This window comes from Alexandromys fortis, unplaced genomic scaffold, assembly GCF_014885135.2.
Source record: "Alexandromys fortis isolate MF-2015 unplaced genomic scaffold, M_Fortis_MF-2015_v1.1 scaffold_158, whole genome shotgun sequence".
NCBI lineage: Eukaryota > Metazoa > Chordata > Mammalia > Rodentia > Cricetidae > Alexandromys > Alexandromys fortis.
Window position 1 is genome coordinate 2,528,560 of NW_026068039.1, and position 23,996 is coordinate 2,552,555.

Sequence of the window (23,996 nt, forward strand, 5' to 3'; positions counted from 1 at the left end):
TTCCCTCAGCACTGGCATGTCACCTGGTTTTGTCATTGTTCAGGTCATGCTTCTTTGGCCATTTTTAGAGCTTTGTTATGGGTACATAGTCCCTGCCCTGTACAGCAGACACATGCTCCCAGCAGAGGTCCTGAGCTCCAGTTCTTAACAGTGTTTCGCCCCTCTCTCATGACATTCCCTAAGCTTCGGAGTTGTGTTTCCGATATGTTAATGGGATTGTGTACCACACAGTCAGTTGTTCTCTGGATTTTGGACCACATGTGATTTTGGAACTTCTGTAGTGATCTTCAACTCCAGCAAAAAGACGCTCTCAGATGGGGGTGAGAGCAACATTCATCTGTAGGCAGTGGCGGCGCACACCTTTAATTCCAGCACTTGGGAGGCAGAGGTAGGTGGAGCTCTGTGAGTTCAAGGCCAGTCTGGGTTACAAGAGCTAGTTCCAGGACAACTAGCTCTGTTGCACAGAGAAACCCTGTCTTGAAAAACTGAAAAAAGAAAGGAAAAAAAAACCAGAATGCTGCTAGGATTTACACTGGTTTAGGAAAGCGGCTGTAATAGGTTTTCCTCTAGGGTCCAATACTTCACCAGCCACGAGTAGTTGCTAGCTTTATAGTATCAGGCATGAATTCCTTTCTATTGAGCAGGTCTTCAATCCAATTAGACAGTTGTTGGTTGCCCCCAAAACATAAGTGCCATTATTGTACCCTCGGGGGATATCTTGCCATCCTGTTCATTGTTGTGGCTTTACAGTTGGGCAGGGCTCTTGATTACTTTTCTTCTTTGGCAGGTTGCATAACACCTTTGGCTGTGAAGAAAGCTATTCCTTGGGGAAGAGCTTCCAAGTCAGTCCCAGTTCAGCCCTTCTAAGTCTTATGTCTAGCATGTGTGGTGTCTTTAGCAAAAGGGTTTTACATTCAACTTCTGGGAGGAAACTAAGGACAGCTGCTATAGCCTATATTTGGGGAATCTCTTCCACCGCCCTGGTCAATAGCTCCAAAGGAGATTTTTATGTCTGTCACTGGGGGTTTTACTAGACAGTCTATGGCTCTTGGGGGAGTATTATTGATCCAGAGGATTGGTATTATAGAGGACTTACTAGTAGATTGACTTAGGAGACATTAAGTCACACAAGTAAAATTTAGATATAGGAGCACTGCTTCCTAAACACCCCTCCAAATAGGTAGTATGCGAATCAACCTGTTAGAGAGAAGACTGAGATTGACCAGTCATTGGGCTCTTTAGGGCTTTGAAAGAGAATGGTCCTCATAGGCTAATCGATTTGAATGTTTGGTCACCAGGGAGTGGCACTGTCTGAAAGATTAGGAGGCCTTGTTGGGAGTGGGGCCTTAAGGTTTCAAAAGCCCAAGCCAGGCCTAATGGCTTGCTCTTCCCTCTGCCTGCAGATCCAGATGTAGAATTCTCAGCTACCTCTCCAGCACCATGTCTTCTTGTCCACTGCCACGTTCCCCATCATGATGATAATGGACTACACTTCTGAAACTGTAAGCAAGCCCCAACTAAATGCTTTCTTTTGTAAGAGTTGCCATGTTCATGGTGTCTCTTCACAGCAATAGAACAGTGACTAAGACATACTCCGTTAGCATAATAAAGACATACCTTTAAGGGGCAGCTCGGAGGTACAACCATCACTAACTCCTGTCCTGGGCTCTTATCAGCAAAGAAGTGATCCTGTCATGTGGGCAAGATGACACTGGCTAACAACCATTTGAAAGAGAACAACAGAGGTATGCTTAAAATACTTCTGGCAATATGTAATATGTTTGCTGTGTAAATCTTCTATCTGCCTAAGCAGGCAGACTTGCAGTCTCCTGACTCTGTTTATGGTACTTGAAGTGTAACCTGGGGCCAGGACCTGAGAGAGCTGGGAGGATGGCGGCGCATGTAAAATGCAAAAGCCTCAGCCTCAGGTGCAAGTAGGCTAATGAAATCTCGTATCGGGGAGTGGACTCTTAGCTGGCCATTAGCCCCAGACAACCAAACACCACTAAAGAGCTCTCCTTCATCTCTAAGTGTGTTTCTCACTGAGGAAGCATCTTGTTTCCATTACATTATGACAGACAGCCCACGGCAGCCCATGGCCTCAGCACCAGGCTTGCCTTCCGAATGTTCCCTGCCCCGGCTACTGATCTGGCAAGTTTACCAAGGCCTCCAAGGCTCGGTGCAATTGACAGTGAAGTGGCTATGACAGTGCTGTGACCTCAGAGCTGCAGTCAAGATGAAATGAATGCACCACAGTAGTAAGCAGAGGACATGACCAGCTTCCCGGCATGCAGTGATCAGCAGAAGTTTAGTACTATCTTAAATACGTAAACAAAATGGGATAAAAATGGAGACGGACAGTAATGATCCCAAATTACAGTCCTGGGAAATTTAAACGATTTGTTTTCAGGTCTTGGTTAATATTCTTGTCCTAAATTCTTTAAAGGTGACATGGGAAAATCAAGAACTATATTCTGGTGATGCAGGGCACTGAAGGACAAGAGAAGGAAAGAGCCCATCACTCCGTTATCCCGTACTGAGTTAAGCCGTTAGGTCTCTTGTAGAATTCAGATTGTTTTCTGTACTTTCAAAAGCGCAGCTACACTGAACATGTTCGCCGGAATGTCCACACATGGAGGCATAATATTTGGGTATTGTTGAATTAATTAATTAGTGTTTGGATAGATGAGCACAGATATTTCATGCTGTTCAACTATTTTCATGGGGCAACTTTCTGCATGTTCAGCTCTGGGGTCAAGTGGTTTGTCCCCATGGTATGCAAATTGCTTTGCCAAAATATTTTTCCAAATTCCACAGCCTCCAGCAAAGCAAGCGTGGGCCAGCTCAACCTTGGCTCTGTCAGCACCCAGCTCTGTAATTTCCTCACCCCTGAGCCTGACAAGATTAGATCTAAATGAACAGAGCTACTGCCCACCTGTTCTTCCCACAAGCTCCAAGGCTTCTTCCCTTTAGGTTCTGAGGGCAATGGCTTCAGTTCTGTCTGAACCTGGCCTCTGTCCTACAAGCTGGCCCTTCGCAAAGCCTCTTGGTTCTCTGGATCCCTGACTCTTTGGCTGTTCTCCTCTCTCCAGACACTAGCTAGTACAGATTTAACTTATGAAGAACAATATTGGACTCCGGAATCCTCCACTCCAGTATCCGGCATTTTCAAAACACTGTTGAGCACCACTGCCCTGCTTCTGAGGTCATACACCTCGTCCTCAGTTGCCAGGGCAGTGTTCTTTAACTGGCCTCAGTGCCTGATGGTTCCTCTCTCGTGTATCTGGTTCTGGGGGTTGAGGGTATCGTCTCTGATTCCAAATCTGCCCAGATGTTCTTGTTTGACTTTAGCGGATCTCATTGCTGGCCTGACATCCACTTGCCCTTCTCACATGACCGACTAACCTGTCTTCAAAGGCGCCTCACTCCGATGTTCCCAAAACAGTGCTAGCCAGTTTCTCAAACACTCTTCTCCCTCCCATGTCTGCCCCCTTCCCAGCCTCCTGGGATTCTATTAGACTCTCATGGGACTTTTTCAATAGCAACATCTCTGCCAGGCCTTCTTGCCCTCAGGTAGACAGACTTCAGCCTCCCAGTGTGTGCTCTCCTCCCTCTCTGCCCACTGCACTGTGGCAATCGGGCTACTGTGACTTGTGCATCAATGTCTGGGCATGTGACCATAAGCTCCTGTGCTTAGAAATAGGTAAGGTCTTTTTGTTTCCCCCGGTGAGCCTGGCACAAGGAGGATGGGCAACAGATTTTGCTGAATTACTTGGTGAGTTAGGATCTTTAAACAAGTATTTTCCCAAAACTCATGGTTACTTTGACATTCCTTTGGTTGGAACCCTCACAGTCATCACACAAATCAATCCAGTTTCCTCGGCAACAATGGTCTAATGCCTGGCACTGGCCAGCTGCAGCCTTGTGGGATGACAAGGAGCACAAAGACGTTGTCATTGCCTCCAATCAGCCAACTTCCCACTATGCAAATGAAAGGACCACACACACACAAATACCAAGACCATCAGAATGTTCAGGACCACACAGAACTGGGCTTCTGTTTACTGTGAAAGGGGGTGGATAGATATTTCCACCACGCCAGAAGATCATGATTGAAACACAAGCTGCCATGGCACACTGGGAAATTCTGAGAGGTGCAGAGTCACTGTCAGAGGGAACGGCTTCTGGAGCATGGATTGTGGGCACCGGTGGCCATTCGATCCAGATGTGGACAAATAGCCCAAATATACTGAAAGCCAAGAGAAGTCAGATTTCTCTCTTCCCCTAAGCACATCAGCCTTCCCGTGTGCCCAGTCTGCACCCCCTTGCCACACTCAGCCATTCACATGCTGCTCTGGCCATGGTATCCACTCCTCAGTATGACTGTCCCCTTCCAACAGCCCTGTCCTGTCAGGTCTGACTGTCAGGCATCATATTATATGCAGATAGCATCATAGCCTAGTACTGTGCTTTTCCAGTCTCGTGAGACCTTGGTTCTGAATCTTCACTGCTCTGGGCTTCCCCACCTTTAACTCCCTGCTTCAGAGGGTCAGGTGACTCCTTCGGGAGGAAAGAGATGGCCACGGCTGGCTCCCCAGGCCCTGCCTCTCCACCGTCCTCCTCAACAGGGTCTTCCTCTTTTAAAGGGAGAAGAGCCCTGTTCTTCCTCCACTTGCCCGTCAGCTCCATCTAACCTTTCCGCCTCTTCTGAGACTTCCTCTTTGTGTAGTGACATTTTCTCTCTCGGTATGAGGAGTCAAGAAAATCTACATCTTTGCTAGTTTATAAAGAGCGATCCTTTACCTCAGTTCTGCAGATCAGCAATTCTTGCCTTTCTCTCTTTGCCACTGCACCCACAAAACATGTGCTTACTTCTGGAGGGAGTTTCCTCCTTCACAGCCCATTGGGTCATCCAGTTCCCAACCTCCCAAACCATCCTAGTTTAGTTCCCATTGCTTGTCTCTTTGCATCAAAACTTCTTGGTGCTCTCTGATGCCCTCCCAGTGGCCATGTCCTCCTTTGGAGTTGGGATGATTCTTTACCCGCTGGTCTTCTCCAAACACTGATAGTGTCGTGTTGCCTTTCCTTCAGTTCCTCTCCAGGTGCCTACAAAATTTTTACTCTCATTCTGATGACTCCTGGATGCCTCCTTTATGTCTCCACACATTTGGGTACCACCTATAAACCAGTAGCCATCATAGCTGTAGCCTATGTCCCCTCCCTCTATTATTGCCCTCAGAACACACAGAACAGCTACTCTCCCCACGTCTTCTTCAATCCCTCGCTCCTCCTGCTTCCTCTTTAGTCCCTGCTTCCCACACAGCGTTCCTCACAGCCCACAGCATTCAGTCACCCACGAGAACACAAAGCCTGACACCAGGTGCCTAACACAAAGGGAGCAATTAGCAAGACTGAGAGCATCACGTTGGAGTTACCCCTAAACACTCTCCCTCGCCCGACTGGGCCACCAGAAACACGTTAACTCACTCCAGCCTCACTGCCACTGTCTATGTGATTACAATTTGGAGGGAGGGACAGCTGAGCTCCTTGCCAATTTCTTCTGCAGAATGGACAAAGTCACAATACGTCTGCAGGATTTTTGACGTTTGAGAAGGTGTGAAAATAAAAAGCAGGCTTGCACTTAGAAACTCACAAGTTGATAACTTTCTTCTCACACCCCCTAGACACCCAGTCTTTCTGAGTTTGGAAGACTTGGGGAGGGGATGGGGCCATCTTGGAATCCACAGATCCCTCCATTCACGCCCCTCTTCTATGGCCTCTTATGTAGTTTTGCGATGATTTACTTAAGAAGCACTCTTCCACGAGCTGTGAGCTCCTCAGAAACAGACAGCCAGTCTGGTTCGCCTATTTTTATCTCCTGGCACAGAAGCTGCCTTAGACTTCAGGAACATTCCACCTGCTGTCTCCTGTGCTCCCCACTCATCCCTCCACTCAGCATTTCTCCAAACTCCCTCTTGCCGAGACCAGTGGCCTTTATGCTTTTTAATTGTGGGGTTAAATTTCTAGGGCTCATTCTGGCTGTTCAGTCAGCAACTGGGGCACAGGAGGTCATGCCCCCCTCTTGCAACACTTCCTAGTGGCTCCTGGAACTACCCTCTCTGGGTTCCTCATCCACATCGTCGTCGTCTGCTCTCACCTTCCTCCCTGACCTCCGGGCGTTGTTAGCTTGTCCCCTGGCGCTTTCTTCCCTGCCCTTGCTCACTTCCTGATAAACTCATGACTTTAAATCCCTCCAGGATGAAGTCTCCGAACTTCATATCTGTGGCTCAGAACTCGGCCAAAGCCATTCTTTCTACCATTCTTTCTATGGAGAACTTGCCATACACCCTAGAGACAACAGGGCCCCTGAGTCCCTTCTTCCATGAGAGAAAGCACCCTAGGCTTATCTTGGTCAGGTTTGATCATTCGTCATCACAGATCACATTGTGTGGAATCCAAAGCAGACCCTGGTATTCAACTCCCCACCCCACCCCCACCCCAGTCACATACACACGCACACGCACACACACACAGAAACACACTGTATTGTCTCATTCTCTTGGTCCTTGTCTTTACCCTGTTTTGGAGGGGGGATAGGGTTTCTCTGTATAACAGCCCTGGCCGTCATGGAACTTGCTTTGTAGACCAAGGTGGCCTTGAACTCACAAAGAACCACCTGCCTCTGTCTCCCGAGTGCTAGGATTAAAGGCATGAGCCACCACCACCTGGTCCTTATCCTTACCTTTGCTTCTAGGTATACATGGAAAAATCTGGACACAGGGACCGAAAGAGAGGCAGCCCAAGGACAAAAACTGGAGAGGCCAGTGAAGGAGAGGACAGGAGACAGGTGTTGCTGTGGCCTCCCAAGGTTGTGCCTACTCCTTCAGGGCATCTGGACTTCATAGTTCTGCTCTTGGCAGCAATGTAAGGTCCAATCAAATCATTCACCAGAGCTCATTGTCACTCTGAGCCATCACTTAGCTGAAGTGCTTTCATCTTAACAGTTGTAAAATTCAACTTATTAATTACAGCCATTGTATGATATGCAATACAATAACTAAATGCAATATAATCTTTATAGCAGCTGACTGGGTTTTTTAAAAAAATCAACAAAACTTTATTATTAAAAACTTACAAATAAAAGTATCACATACCAAAATAAGCTGGGTTCAGATTAGGAATCTCTCTAGGACCACATGTCAGTCAATTGATGAATGCCAATTCTAAATGTTTATCAGTTCATTACGATGTACAGACTTTGATCTGGCTAATTTTTGAATGAGACAATTGACTGATTTACTTGGGCTAATATGAAGCCGGAAACTGAGAAGTTAGACTCAGGTTTGAAATTTGTCCTAAAACCATACTTTTTTTTCTGAAACCTTCTGTGTAGCAGTTTAAATCTGTTGTTATTAAAGTCAGTGGGAAGTCAGGATACTGTCTTATTAAAAAAAAAAAAGTAAGGAAAAAAACAGGGACTGGGGAGAAAGCGCAGTGGGTAAAGCATTTGTTATTCCAGCACCAGTACCCGATGTTGATCACGGCCTTAGTCCCAGTGAGGTGCAGATGGTCAAACCCCAGGTCATCAACTTAACCTATGAATCCAGGTGTGTTTGTGAGAGACCACGTCTCTCCTGAGGAATGAAACCCAAGGCTGACCTCTCAATTCCATGTGCATACACTCAGTGCATGCACATGCATATACACACATGCACACCCACACATGCACGTGCACACACACATGCACACACACGAAGGTTTTTTTTTTTAATTTTAAGGGATGGGAAAATAGCTCAGAGCATTTGCCTATCATGCAAGAAGTCTTGGGTTTTATATCAGAGTAGCCCCCACAAAGTCAGTGTAATAATCTTTAAGACATCATCCGTGTTCAGGATCCAAGGCCAGAGGCCACCCAGTGCTTCTCCCACTGTGCTCCAGTGACAACTATACCACCCTACCTCATACCTCCCGCATTTACCCCAGTCCTCAGACCCAAGGCTTTGAACAGAAGACACTCTGTCCTCTTAACAGTGACATCTCGTTCTCACAGATAACATGGCTGCCCCTTCTGTTCCCTGTCCATCCATCTTCCACCCTCAGACCCAGAGATTCCTCCCCAGAGTGGCTACAAAACCCCAGGGCACTGAGTGGTTTAGGGAAGTGAAAATGGCTAGATCAGTGCTGAGCGCCCCCTCTATCTTGTCCCTCCTCTACCACCACTCGGTTTCTCTGAGTCCCTTGCACAGCCAGACCCCAGCACAGCCTCTGTGCCAGTTCCAGAGTTACCCGGGGCTCAGCTTCAGACGCGTACCCTATCCTGACACAGGAGCAGAGAGCGGCTGAGAAAAGTGCCCTATCGTGGAAGAATGATCAAATAGGAAAGAAATACCTTTCTTTCGGAGCTTGGGGGCTCTCTTCCTGAAGTCCCAACAAAAGAGGAGCGCCAGGGTGGGAAAGCCACAGCCCAGTTCCCAGCGTGGCATCCTGGGGACGTGAGGCATGGCTGCCGAGCGCTCTGGCTCTGCCTCCGAGGAGTCAGTCTGGCCTCTCTGCCTGCGCTGCAAGAGCTAACTGTCTTCGCTGACTTCCAGCTCAGCACATGCTTGCAAAAGGCTGCTCAGGTTCTGAGTCCTGGGCGGAACCCTAGGGATGTGTCGGCACCTGCCCGGCCCTTTCCCAACACTTCTCTCTGCTCCCTACTCACCTTTACACACAAGAGGCTCCCTTGGCTTTCAGAGAGTAGACGTAAAGCTGTCGGAATACAATAAAAATAAGTGCCTCCTTTTACTTAGCAGCTGATTGTCAGCCGCCATCCAGGGGACAGCTCAGAAGCGGGTTAAAAGAAAGAAAGAAAAATCCCACACGCAAGCGTTTACCAGCATTGCGCCATATATCAAGCTGTCTGGCAGCAACACAGAATGCCACTTAGCCTTTATGAAGCCAGCCCACCCTCTCCTGGAAAGGCTTTCAGAGACACGCATGGCTCAGTCAGGGTCTTCTGAGACAATGATCTCAGAGGTAGGCTGTTGGGTGAAGCGAGCCAGCTAACCCCCCCCCCCCACCACACACACACACACTTTACGAAGACAGAATGGATGGCTGTAACTGACCCTGTGCACCTAGAGACCATCACGGAGGTCCAGGCAGGGAGAGAACTGCCAGGAAGGGCCTGGGGCCGTATCACACTGCCAACCAAGTACTCATCCCTTTGTCATTCCCCAGCCAGGAATCGGGACTCATCTTTGACACCACCTTCTTTCTCCACATGGAATTCACACCCATGTCCTGGCAATGCCACCTCTGGAACGCTGTGCAAACCTGTTTGATTCTCCCAGCTCCGCTGCCCTCGTCCTATACAAGCTGCCACTAATTTATTCTTGCCTGGATAAGAGCTCCAGCTTCTGGTCTGCTGCGTTCTCTCTGGGCCTCCAGCCCAGGCTATGATGCACACAGCAACTAGAATAAGGTAAATGTAATCTGACGTTACCACCTTCTTTCTTGAACCTTTCTCCAGGATGGCTGCCTGTTGGTCCTGGTGACCAACACATTCCCCAGCTGTCTCTACTGCTACCACCTACCCTCACCCCATCTCAAAATCCCAGCACACACGCACCTTTATGTCCCAAGACATTTGCAGCTGCCGTTCCCTTTGATATAGACACCATTCCTTTTCTGGCTTCTCTGTCTGGTTCACCTCCCCTGCCTATTTGGAGTTCAGTGAGTTGTTCCTGGTTCAGAAAAGCCTTCCTCAATCTCCTTCACAAAGATTTCCTTTGTTTCTGGTTTTTCCTTTCGTGATGCATTTTTATTTTATAAGGCAGTTTCTCACTCTAGCCCGGCCTGACCTAGAACTCACTCTGTAGCCCAGGCTGGCTTCGAACTCTCAGTGATTCTCCTACCTCAGGCCCCAAGTGCTGGAGTTATAGGTATGAGCAATCACACCGAGCTTTTATAGCATTCTTCAAATTATTGTTTTATATTATCCCTTGGTTTTTAAATTTTAATTTTAGTGTCTTTTAGTAGACTGAGTTCCTTGAGTCACTTCCTCCCCTCCCTCCATGAGGAGGACCAGAGGTCTTTCTCCCTAGTGTTGGCAATTCATCAGTAGAGAGTTCCAGAGTAAATGAACAAATGCATGCCTTTCTTATATTTAGGAGCTGGAGGAAGGGGAGATAGAGAGTTAGTAGAAATAAATAAAAATTATCAGGCTTAGCCAGAAAGAAAGACGAGGTCACACAGAATAATGGATGGTACATCCCACAAGCTGCACTGTGCTGGGAATTGTGAAACCATGTCCTGAAGGGTATAAAGAAATAAAGGACCAGAGGAAGAAAAACTCCTTGAGGTTTATAATAAGTCAATATTTACATTGCATAAGCCATGTGTTGGCCAATCCACCATGAAACCTAAACAAAGGAGCGGAACCCTGTCTTCTAACTGCAGCTTCAGTGAGAAGGGTGAAACTTAACACAGAACCCCTGTGTCCAGGAGCCACTGAGCAGGCGCCCAGAGGGCAAGGGAAAACAGTCAACAGAGACACCATCTGCAGCCTGGATGCCTGTCCCCGGGGATAGAAGCCAAATTTTACCATGATGACTCGAGAGTGTGGTCTCCATGCTGAGAGGAGTCTGGAAAACACACACACACACACACAAACACACACACACACACACACACACACACACACACACACACACACACACACACACCAAAACTGAGGCCTGGGATGAGCTATTAGAAGTTGATTGCCTCCGTTCTCTATTCCTGGCAAGACTTTGGGATCCCATCCCCAACTTCCAGGGTAAATGCTGCTCCGGCCCGTCTACCCAGCTGGTCCTCTGTAGACAGCTAATCTGCTAAGAAGACACCAAGCAGCTGCTCCCTGAGGAGATGTGAGGACCCTGCAGAGCCTGCCAGGAAGGAGGGACATCTGAGAAGCTAGGAGACCTGGAGGCCACCTCTTCAGCAGCAGGAGCAAGAGAAGGTGTCTGTTCTGCCCATAGTGACTTCTCTCATTTAGGGCTGGCACTCAGGCAGGCTACAGGTGTCAGAGAACCCCCCACTGTGGGAGGCAAGGCTCTTTATGTCCAGCTACCATTCTGGCCAGTTTCCATACTTTCGTCGGCTTTTCTAAGGATCAAAAAGAACTTCAGCTAGACTTGCTGTTAACTTCCTCCATGGGAATTAGTTCTACAAGAAGCCGTTCACTTCACTGAGTCCTTTCTTGGTGGGCATCAGCCAATGGCAAGAACAGCCTGGGACAGTGGCCCAGAGTGACTCTGATGTGGAGAGGCTCCTCCTTAACCAGTCCATTCAACACAAGCCAGGTACTGCTTCAGTCCCGGGATCCACAGAGAAAACCAAATCCTGCCTTACACATTGAGGTTTTTATCCCAGTGAGTGACGGGGACTATGAAACAAACACTTATCAAGTAAGGAAGGGTTTACATGCCAAAGAGAAAAACAGAACAGAGGAAGAGAGAGGGCTGGACTAGGTAAAGAAAGCTACTAAATGTTCGACAGAATGACCCCCACGGGGAATTACTGAGGTGGCCTTTAAGCAAAAACCTGAAGAAAACCAACCAACCAGACAAAAGACACACAAGTAACCAAACCAAGCAGAGGATTCTAAACAGAGAAGAGAAGGCACAGAGCCCTAAGGCAGGTGCGTACCCGTGGTGTTTGAGGAGGCTGGAGAGGAACGGGCATGGGGCGGGAACTAGAAAACACGGACAAAGAGATAACAAAGGCAACGTTGTGCATGGTGAATCCGTATGAAGCTTTTACTCTGATAAAGGAAGAGCAGGAAAGGATTGAGCAGAGCGGACTTGACATGATTGACATGGCATTAGCATGTCTGTCAGAGGGCAGGTGAGCAAGGTGAGCGGTGGGTTTGAGCAGGAAGGACTCTGTTTCTGACCAGGTGGAGGAATGGAGGTAGTGAGAAGTGGCCGAGACATACGTCGGAAACGCACAGCTGCCGTAGGCCTGGAAGGAGATGGCAATGTGTCTTGATGATGTCACAGTTTTGGGAGAATGTCCTACGATCCAATTGCAGTTCACTGATGGCACTGTACAATGAGCCCTGGCTCTAGCCCTGCCACTGGCTTCCTCCAGATAGTCTTCTGGGGGTGGCCATTTACCCTTCATCTCCTGGGAGACTATCTACCCTTTCATGTCTAGAGTTCCCTCATGTAACATGGGAAGAATCAACGAGGGATGTCATGGCTGTAGTGAAGCTCTGTTGTCTGCAGGCCATGGCTGTAGTGAAGCTCTGTTGTCTGCAGGCCATGTTAGGTCTGGGAATGACTTTTCTAAGAAGTGCTGTGTGACACTTGTCTTTACAAATCCAACTTTTACCTCACCTGTAACCGAGTTAATAATGTGCACTGAGATCATTTAGTGTGCACTCATTCGGCTTCCACACCGCGTCCCAGCTGTTTAGACTAACGACTTCTCAGAGAAGCAACCTCATCGATCTTCGACACTTTGGACTCCTCAGTGAGGCCCCATGCTACCTATTTCTCCTTCGAGGCTCACCCATGCACCTGCCTCAGAACAAGGAGTGTGCCTGTAAGATGTGGTTACTAAAGACCATCTGCTGAAAGCAGGAAGGCCTTGAAGCAACGCCCCCAACAAACATGATGCAAACGGCTTGCAGATACCGACTGGTGCTATCTGGCTGTGGCCTCGTGAGCTGTTCTGAGTTAGTGAGGCCCTAAAAACAATTTTCTCTATTTCCCCGCTTCGAGACTCCTAGAAAAGATTGATCAAGACAGAAGTTCTTCATTCCTTTTGGAGGCCATCTTTGCTATGTTGTTCAATAAGTAGAAAGGGCAGCCTTTGGAGGGATCAGAACTCTTCAGCCTTGGGGAAATGACACCAAGCTTCAGCTTCCCTTATTTTACTCTGCGGCACTGAACTATTGGTCCCATGAGTAGTCATCACACCACAGCTAACACGGTTCCCCAAGTAAGTCCATAGCGCCCCTTCCACTCCCAGTACGAAAACCCAGCTTTTTTCTCAGGGTGGTGGCTGACGATTTGATGAGAGGAACCCTTTGAGTACGGGGACAGAGCACAGCAGGGCAGCAGGGCAGGGCAGGTTGCGAGCAGATGCAAAGTCAGATAACACCCATGAGCCCTGCCGATGACCAAAGGCCTTCACTTTGAAAAGGGCGTGTCAGCAGGCCCTTGGCCGTGCTGTCCAGGACTTAAGGAAGGTTGTGGTGAAGATATTACAGAGGGCACGGCACGGGAGCAAGCTTTCATACGCTAATAAATAAATAAATAAATAAATAAATAAATAAATAAATAAAACCTTCTTCTTGGCACAGTTCCCATCATGGAAGCTTGCATCTAGGACTTGGGAAACAGCCAGCGTAGCTGCAGAGCTTTCTGTGCATTGGTGCCGACATTAATGACAGCCTTAGCAGACACTCTTATTCTGAAGGCTTCTTTCTCCAAGCCCCGCCTGGAGGGCCACAGGACCCACGTCCCCAGGCGGAATCCTGACCTCAGCAGAACCAGGTGGAGTTTCTTTCTCTGGGGTTAACAATGGGTCTGCAGAGGTTGAGTTAGTGCTGGCAGGAAAGATGCAGAGAAGTTGGCTGGCATAAGAATAGATGCGGGACAAGTGTGGGCACGAGGGACTGCTGGCTAGACAGGAACAAGGCAGGCGTGCAAAGAGAAGCCGATGGGTGAAGGCATCACCCAGAGAAACTGACAGAATTTTATTTTTCAGTTCCTGAACCTGTGGGGTCCATGGCAGTCCCTGTCTTCAGTGCATCTACCCAGCAACCCTTTCTGCTACTCAACATCATTGGCTGTGATTTCTATTCTGCATCAAAACAACCTTTGGAATGACTCAATAAGATTCTATGGTAGGGACTAAAGAGATGGTTCAGTAGATAAGAGCGACCTCTCTTTGCAGAGGATGCAAGTGTAGATCCAGCATCCAAGGCAGCCCTCTGCCTGTAGCTATGACTCCAGGAGATCTGACACAGTTTTCTGACCTCCACAGGAACCACATACATGTACATGCCTGTGCACACATACATGCATACATTCATGAGCTTGCATACACACACACACACACGCACACTCACGCATGCATACACAAATAATAAAAATAAACCTTCAAAAAGATTTTATGGTAACATGAAATAACTAAGTGATAAAGCATATAAAATTTCATACATTCTACATTTATGGTTTAGAAAAAAATATACGTACTCACAACCCTGGTTGGAACAAAGAAGCATTAAAAGAACTCAAATGACTGATTTTTTTTTCAATTTTACATAACATATTTTGGTATTCTTATAATTTCTGAAAGAAATTGTTGGGAACTAAAATCAATATTTAACCATGAACGCTTCCATAAATGAGTTCTAAAATAAGAGACAGCATCAATAATTAATTACATATTTATAGTTTTCCTGGAGTCAACACAAGTAGCTCATTTTCCTAAAATGTTGGAAAATGGTATTTTGTGAACTCACCCATTTGAGTTACTTTATGTTTTTATAAAATGAAAAAAACATGCTAAATTCACATCTGTTGATCTCATATATATTTTGCACCAGGTTTTTCTTATTTGTCTTTTGTAGTCCAACCATTGCCCAAGAGTGAAAATATCGCTAGGATGCCCAGAGACCTCAAACACTTTGCATACCTTAAAGAGGACTAAATGCAGAATTTACCACACATCTGTAAGACCTCTATCTTCTGAGGGACAGCTGTCCCGTACTGACCAGCCTTGGTTGTCCATCTTGTCCTTGACTTCTTGGATCCATAACAGATAGACCCATGGCATAGTAAGAGTTAAGGCTACCAGTAACTCAGCTCAGCTAGCCAATCTCTTCACCTAGAGACAGGACTTTAGCCAAAGTGGAGAATTCCCTACTGTGGGGTATCACATTCCTTGGTTGGACAAGGCAAAGGACTTACTATGGTTCTATTTGATCTGGAGTTGGCTCTTTGAGGTGAGCTAGGAGAACAGCGAGATACCCAGAAGCCTCTTTCCCCATACTCAACAGAGGACCTGATCATGCCAGTGGCTTCAGAGGTCTCTGACCCCTCCCCCTGAACACTGCACAAAGAGAGATGGTGCCTGGAGCCCACTTCCCCCTCCTCCCAGGAGGCCTGCTCAGAAATGGTTGTGCAGTGCCCGTCCTTACCTCCAGAGGGCGTGCCGGCGACTCTCCTGAGGAACTTCACCCACTCCTCCATCTCGACCTGAGAGCTGGCCATGAGGACGTAGGAGTCTTGTCCCACGCGATTCTGGTCACATGAGGCTGAAAGAAAGAGTAGCACATGGGAAGGTTGTAGAGCGGGAGGAACCAGAGCCAGGGAGATGGGCAAAAGCTGAACCTGGTTTCTTAGTTCAGTGAAGCACCCAGAGTAAAAACAGTGCTGTCCACCCTCGCTCAGTGACCCTGGGTCTTGGGCCACTCCTGTGGCTTTAGCCAATAGCATATTTCCATTGACAAGTCACTGAATACAGGACTCATAATTGCCCTGGCTTTGGCAGAGGGCCGTTTCCACAGAGGTCAGAAGCCAATGCTACTGACAGGAAGAGCAGCTACAGCATTCCGTTCAGCATTCAAGGAGACTGGTCTCCATGCCCACAACCGGTGCTTCTCAAAGCAGCCTGACCTCAGCTGTGGCGATCTGGGAGGGAACAAAAGCCCCCGGCGAGAGGGACAATGGGTGCCAGAGTGTCTTTCTCATAGAACGAGTGTCTCCCGTCAGAGGCTGCTGGGACCACACAGAACCTTGCGGAGGGTGGGTTTCCAACACTCACTTAAGGGGCAAATGGAGACTGTGGGGCCTCGCTTACCATTCTCACTGTAGTAAACAGAGTAAAGCTTAAATGGGTCAAGTGGCAGAAAGATGGTGGAAAAGACAGGACAGGTGTCACAGGAAGGGACAAAAAATGAGGAAAAGTGGCAAAAGAAGAAATGAGGGGAAGAAAGGAACCGGACGTCTTCCTACGCCTCCTTGCAGGCAGAAACCTGCAGATACAGAACTTTCTTTAGTTGATAAAGGTGTTAGAAGGGGCAAAAACAGTAGGAATCCCTTCGATCACCGGATGCTGTTGAAGCCCCCTCTTCCTACAATGCCAGGTCATCTGAGAGAGAGAATATTCCAACTGTCCCAGGGACACAGCCCTGAATTTTCCTGCAGAAACCGGCTTTCCAATCCCTTTGGCTCTGGTCTCTTGGACTTAGTACCACCAACCCTTCTTTCTCAGTTTTGGATGAGCCAATTCAAAAGGCATCTTGTCAGTCTCTTCTCCACGAAAGCCTTTCTCATGGGTGTCTCCAGGGGTAGACTTGAAGCCAATCGTGCTCAGGGAAGAACAAAGAATGACCTGAGTAAGCGCAGGGTCCCTCTGAGGCAGAGTGGGAAGTTGTGTTACCAGCTTACAGTCATTAGGACCGAAGCCCAGAGATACCAGGTATCTGCACAAGCAAACACTGGGCAAGACTGCTGCTCTCCTCCTCCCTATGGACATCCTGCTGGGCAGAACCTATCTGGTGTCCTTCGCTGCCAAGAACACACTTCAGTCTGCTGCACCGTCAAAACACATCTTGATTTACTGGCTCCAGAAGCCCCTTTGGTTCTGCCGTGAGAAGCCCCACCGGGAAACTTCCTTTAGACACCACCTCTGACTTGCCTTGTTGCACGAGTCTCCTCGCTAATATCCATCCCCGCTCTGTTTTCATCCCTATAACCTACATTTCACTCTCAAATCACATGCATTTTGAATGTGAGCCATAGAATGGCCCAGTGGCTTTGCATCCTTCTGGCGTAGACGTTCAATTTCTTAACATTGCCGAGAAGTGCCTATTGAATCCCCATTCATGAAATCATGACACCCTGACCACACTGATCCACTTGGAATTCTCTGTCACGTGGAGGCTTAGGGACATTGCCCTGGTTATCCCTGTCCTCAGAAAGGCTTCCTCCAGCCAAACACTTCACTTTCTCTGTTAGCAGCTTCCTAAGTTTACCCCAATTCCACTTTCTCAGTGACACACCCTCGGCATGCTCCATGATCAGTGATGAAGCAACCACCTCCATCCCCTCAGACAGAATGTGTTCTCTCTTTGCTTTAGCTGTTGTTTCATCCAGATTATATAGTTCACTTGTGCTATGTGGCGTGAGGCTGGACTGTACGCTGCATGCAACTGTTTCCGTTCTTTGAGCTCCAGCCCTACAGCAGCCCCAGCTCTCAGTGGATGCCCAGCACATTTGCTGTTGGATGAGAGATAGCATCTCCTAAAACACTTCGTATGAAGGCTGAGTGGGATGTGTTACCCAATAGGAGAACCCCCACGCTTGTTCTCAAGCTGACGGTCAGGCAGGAAAGTAGAGATGCCCCTCCCTCAACAGTTGTCTTCCATGAGTTAAATACGCACTACTGTGAGCCTTGGACCTGAGGTCTGCCCAGACAGGGCCCTGATCAGGAATCCTGTTTCCTAGGGCACCATGCCCTTTTGCAAGAGGAGGACAAAGAGATGACCTAAAAATTTTATATAGTTAGTCCAGGCTGCATGGAGCCTTGGAAACAGTCGTGGGAACATAGGTTCTGAGTTTAGGATTTCTATATGTCCACTCATGTGTATAAATAGGAAGATTCTGTGGCAGGAAGAGACAGAGACAGACAGTGAGATGGACGTCCCCTTGAATGCTGAACTGAATGCTGTGGCTGCACTTCCTGTCAGTAGCAATGGCTTCTGACCTCTGTGGAAGTGGCATGATTGAATGAGGGACAGTCACCTTGACTTCTAGGTGTGAGGTGGAAATGCAGGCGACCTACCTGGAATAACTTCAAAGACAAACTTCCCGGCTTCTTCGGGGTTTGTGGCGATTTCTTTGACTGTGCTGCCAGGCAGATACATACATCCCTGAAAGATCAAAGGTTATGCTTCGTATGTAATCGACAATCTTTTACCTAGGAAGCAGCTAATTCGGGGAAACAAACGAGATGCTAACAGTGAGTGAGGAGGGCGAGTGGAGGAACAGGAAAGCTGCCTCCAGTTTAAGGGACATCCATCCCTCTGACTCAGGTCGTGGCCAAGGTGCGTGGCAGCCGCTGGATGCCTAGGGAAAGTAGGGCAAGGGCCTGACTAGAGATACCTTGTCAGAGAGCCAAGTTACTTCTACCCTGCACGCACACAGTGCTTCAGCGCCGCATTGGGCTTTCCCACAGGGCAGTTCACTAGATCCTCAGCACCCGAGTGGCAAGGACCATCACATCCACCATTCAGAAGAGATTTAGATTGGGAGATAAAGGGCATAGCTGACTTCTCTAGACTTAGTTGCTCCTGTTTTATATACAAGTCACCGAGTTGAAGGTTGGACATCAGGTCCAAAGCTGTCGTTATTCCAGTCTAAACAAAAACCAGCCACGGTGGAAGCATAAAGGACCAGAAGATTAAGACATTTCCAAAATAACATCAGAAACCTGGAAAAAAGAAAGTTTCCTGGGGTCTAGGAAGAAATATGTCTGAGAGAGGAAAAGAAAAAATAAGAAGGAAGGGGAGGAGGAGGGAGGAGGAAGAGGAGAGAGGAAAGAGGGAGGGGAGAGGGAGAGGAGGGGAGGAAGAGATAGCAAGAAGGCGCAGATAAAAAGGAGGAAAAGCTTCCTGACTATTAGATGGAGCTCTGCCACCCTCTGCAACTAACTAATGCTGCCACCTGCAGCTCTCACTGTCTGGAGGTCACCTGACTCCTCACACCATCCTTATGTCACATGGCTGCTCTACTAGTCTGGGTTAGCGTGGCTCCGGAGGAAGAAAGCACGTCATTCCTGTACAGGAAGGAATGCCCCCAGGAAGGAAATTCGCTTTCAGCGGTGCCTCTCTACACTGTGACTTGATACCCCGAATCACTTCATCACAAATTGTAAAGATAAAGTACTGGCGTTACTGCATGTTTGTATAATCTGTTGAGCAGCAGTGAGGTGCCAGACCCTGCTCACTGCTCTGAATAGATTAGTGGAGCAGAACCTCACGAGAAATCCAGAAGGGACTGTTCTCCTGAAGGAAGAAATGAGGAAACGAGGCTGCAAGATGTTAATTAGCTGACCGAACACCACAAGTCACACTAACAGGAAAATGATGGTGTGAACACCGGACAGCGAGAATCTAGAATTCCTGACCAGGATTTCCTACCCAGACTTAGCTCAAAGAAGCGAAAGAGTTCGAGCCACACACACTGGGCACCAACACTCCCGGCAGATCTCCCCCACACACGTACACTGTGCAGGGAGACCCTGGGACACCATAACCAACAGGAGGGTGATGAGAGGAAGATGCCCTGGGGGGTATAAACTGGAGGAAGATGCCCTGGGGGGATAAAGGTGGAAAGAAAAGGGCTCAGGCCTTGCCACTACTGTCACTAACTTTGCTAGCTGGCCTGGGTGGATTCTGAGTAGAGACGGAGCAGAACCAGAGTGCATGGCTCCCGAAAGCAGATCGAGGTACATTCCAAATCACTAAAACTTACACTATGTGAGTGCATGGCAAATGATTTCATATTCAAAAGAATAATGAGAGGCTGGAGAGATAGCTCAGCAGTTAAGAGTGCCTACTTCTCTTCTAAAGGAGCCGATTTTGGCTGCCAGCACAGTGGCCCATAGCTCCAGCTCCAGGAAATGGTTCCCAGCACATACCTCCCTCCCTGCCTCCCATATAATTACAAAGTAGAAAAGAAAAAGATAGTGTTACCCCAAGCTTGTCACTTCTTGTTCTTTCCCACACCTTTCTATTATGTCTGTGGTGGGATTTATCCATGTGGTAGAAATTCTGTGGAACACTACGTGCGCTATTGCAAATCTTCTCAGCTCTAGCTTCGGTGATGTCATGTGGCACTTGGATTTTTTTAGTTCAACTTTATTCTATGTATATGGATGTCTTTGCTGAATGTATAGCTGTGTGCCACGTGTATGCCTGGTACCTGTGGAAGCTTAAGAAGGGCTGGAGTTACAGACAATTGGAGCCACCACAAATGTCCTGGGAATCCAACTTGGGTCCTCTGAAAGAGCAGCCAATGTTCCTTGCTTCTAGGCCATCTCTCTGGGCCTCATGTGGTACTTTGAAGCAAACATGAAATGAATATTTACACCACAGAAATATTGGCAAGTCCTACACAAAGTTTGCCGTCAGAGAGTCTGTTGTTAAGCATGTCACAGCACTGACAGACCTGTTGGGCTGAATTCCTTTGCTTTGAAATTTGGGACAAAGGTTTTCTGTGATGTCAGGGCACCATACACTTCCACTAACTGCGCGCAGGGTTCCTGTTCCCTGGCTTCATCCACTAGCACTTTAGAACTCTTCTCCTACTTTGGCAAGAGGACACTGTGGATCACTAATGTGTATTGTATGACACTGCTTGTTAGTGAGGTCAAAGTTCTAGTAGACATTTATTGGACATTGCATTTCTTTTGTAAATTTGGCCATTTTTTCTACTGATTTGTTTGAATTTTTTGCAGTTTTGGAAGAATACTTTAAATTGTAAGAACATTTGTTTACTAAATATGCACATAGAATTTCTCATTTATTATCTGAAGCTTTATTTTCTTGCACTGACTTTTAGTTATGAAATAAACCATCCCTGTTTCTTAAAATGCAGCTCCCCTAAGCCCACGCAGACAGCTGCCGTGTCTTCTGCCTCTTTGCTAATGGGTGTTTCCCATTTAAGTCTTTCTCCACAGTCAGGAATGAGGAAATAGAGCATTACTTGTTTTCAAGAACCTAGCCTGTAGCTATAACTTTCAGGTCATTTCTAGATAGTTCCAGGAATCCCCAAAGCAGCGACAAATGACCATAAAGTTAGTAGAGCATTAAATAGATGTGACCTGCATTGGAATGAGATGGAGGGGACGGCAGGAAGACGGCAGGACAGTCACCAGCTGTGGTCTGGGATAATAATGTGACCAGCAACTCATTCAGCTTCTTTTTTTTTTTTAATTTCAGAACATTTGTCTGGCAATGGTGGCACAGGCCTTTAATCCCAGCACTCAAGAGGCAGAGGCAGGTGGATTTCTGTGGGTTTGGGGCCAGAATGGTCTATGGTGAGTTCCAGGACGGCCAGGGATTCATAGAGAAACCCTGTCATGAAAAAACAACAGCAAAAAAAGTACCTTAAATTTCAGAATGTTTATACAGTATATTATTTGCCATGATTATTGGTGACATTGTAGAATAATATTCAATATAAGAAGCAATATTTGTGACATATTGCCACTTTCATTAAATGAAATCTTTATTTCACACTTAAGGGACAACTTTCTAAGTGTCTGTGGCCAGGGAATGCTGGACTTCGGCAGCTACTTCTTGATGGGAATTGTGGTCGTTTTTATTTGTGTTTTTCTAATGATTTAAATTTCCTACCATGTACAAGTGAAGCTTTTCCAGACAAACATGCAGTACAACACACAGCAAATTATGTCCTTTGTAAGGAATAACCTTTCTAGCCCTACGATCTTCATGTTTAGATCTGAAATGAATGTGTTGTTTTATCGGTCTTTTTTTTTTTTTTTTTTTTTAGCCACTTGGCAGGGGTTGTGCGGTTTCCTCACTTGCCCTCTTGGTCCAATTACTATATATAATACAGATTTCATAATAAACTGTCCTTGCAGACTTAGGACGTAATCGCCTACTCATCCCCGGTCAATTTAATCATGAAGAGTCGTGAGTTTCCCACACGGGGAAGAAGCAGGGACTCACACGTGACTATTTTACACATGCCACTAGCTTGCTTTTACAAGACAGGTTTTCATGTGTACTTTATATTATTAGAGCAAGTGATAAACACAGGCCAGGCAGTATTGTCTCATTTAAACAAGAAGGAGAATCCAGAAAAGGCAGAGATAATTGCAGGGCCACGAGAAGAGCGCAGTGCTCCGAGGGAGACAAGTTCCCCTTTCCACACTTCACAGAGACAGCCTCTACCCAGTGGCCTCTCGGTAGGCTGGGGTGGCAACACGGCGTTGCCTCCCAGAGGATTCTCACGTTGCTGACACGCTAGCCACTGTGATCTTGTCCTACGTGTGCTAGGCTCGACAGGTCTGTGTTGTTCATAAAGAACAGGAAGTCCACTCACCACACACAGATCTCCGCACACGCTGGCGAGGCAGAGTCCCTTGACTTTCATTTTGGTTCCTCCCACCAGCTCGTCGGTTCATCTGCTCAGACACCTCCAATATCCTTATATGCCTCATCTTCTCCTTCCTAATTTTTGGAATCTATTTTCTCTAAGAAGTTCTAGTAAAGCCCTTCCACGCTGCTTCCGTTACCACAGATAGGAACTCTAGGTGGGTGTGCAGCCGTCTTGGGCGCTCGAGACCTCAGTTTATACTCGGGGTCCCATAGGCATGGCTGATGATAGCCTCTCACACTCTCATTCCCGCTATAGACAGAATAGAGGGTGCAGGGAGAAGGGACGGGCCCGAGACTGAGGATCAAAGCTGTCTGTGGACTCATCCTGACCCTCAGGTATGACGCTGTGCCTCTGTTCTCGTAAACCCTGAATCTTACCACTGCTGCCCCCAGCCCCCAGCTCCCTCTGACGTTCCTAGTCCTGTCCCCACTAACAGTGTTACCTAAGCTTCCTACTCAAACTTCATTCTGTTTAGGACACAGAGAACCATCTGTTTACAGCAAGCTAAAGACAGCCTTCCGTCCAGTCAGAAACCCACGGTGGCTCTCATGACACACAGTGTAAATAAATGCCTGAGTCTGTGTAGCGGCACTCACAACCTGCCCCCTAAACCTCCACCCCTGCCCTGACTTCTCTGAGCTCTTCCCCTCTGGGTCTCTGTACTGGTTCTGTTCCTGCCACCCGGAACCCTTCGTGCTTTCTACCCAGGTCACACATGCTCCTCTAGTCTGCGTGTGGCCGTTCCCTCTGCCCAGAAGGCTCTGGTCCCAGAGGTCCACTTAGCAGCCCCCTCTCCTTAGCATCCCCACCACCTGCACGAAGTCAGTGTGCACTCCTGTGCCCATCTAAGATCGTAACGTGTCTCCCAACAACTCATCGATCCTCTAACAGCTGCTGGCTTCCCTTGTCTACTGTGACTCTGTTCTGCTCCGTTCAGCAGCTGTTTCCCCGGCTCTACTCATTGATTTAGTTCACATCGTTAATGAACTGGTGTGGGAATATTTATGTGCAAATGCATCAGGCATTAAATACAATCATTGTTCCAGATATACTTACAGAACAACAACAACGAGACCCCACATCAGTTCTTCTGAGCTACCATGGTGGGTTGCCATCTGTGTCACCATTATGGTGTGAGATTGGACTTGGGGTACCCTAGGAACCCTACTGCGCTAATGGGAACATCTCAGTCATCTTCACACTCGGGGCATACAGACAAGGCAAGAGTACCACCCAGGTGGAGGTGTCTGGTGATTCTGTGTCTCCTCACCGAGGAGGCCTAGGGGAGTAAAAGCAGCCAGTGGACCCCTACCCAGAGGAAGCAAGGAACACACCCAGCGGGTACCTGCGGCTTGGAGTCCTCTTCGTCCTTGTAGTAGTAGAGTTGCTGAGCTCTCAGCACAAAGTACCGCTGCTGCCAGTTTTTCACGATGGACCTCTGCTTCTTCAGCCAGCCCATCTTAATTGGCCTTTCCAGGGGGTTGGGGGTGGCGGGTGGGTGAAAGGCCGCCATCTGCTCCCCAGTCATCACGCTCCTTGACCGAGCTATAGAGAGGAACAGACAGGCGGGCTGACTGAGGGACATGAAGCAGAAAATCAAGAACAGGGGGGCCGGGGGACCTGAAAGAAAACCCTGATGTCCCCCCAAACCCCAGTAAGGAGCCAGGGCCCTGTTCCTGAAAGGAGCCCAACGAACCAGAGCCTGCAGTCCGGCTGCCTCTGGCCCCGCGAGCCGCAAAACGGAGATTGGCTGGGGCCTCTGAAGAGGAAGTGGCCACAGCATCTGACAGAGGTGCTTCCTTTTCCTGCGTGGGAGTATCT

At 47.8% G+C, this 23,996-nt stretch overlaps 1 protein-coding gene across 1 annotated transcript in view; it reads right to left on the reverse strand.

The window, feature by feature from the left end:
• Arhgap25 (Rho GTPase activating protein 25) overlaps positions 1-23,996 on the reverse strand; it is a 76,860-nt gene that overhangs the window by 16,961 nt on the left and 35,903 nt on the right. The window contains 3 exon segments of the mRNA XM_050165452.1: positions 15,182-15,298; positions 17,830-17,917; positions 23,521-23,720. Of these exon segments, the coding sequence (XP_050021409.1) occupies positions 15,182-15,298; positions 17,830-17,917; positions 23,521-23,720 (405 nt within the window).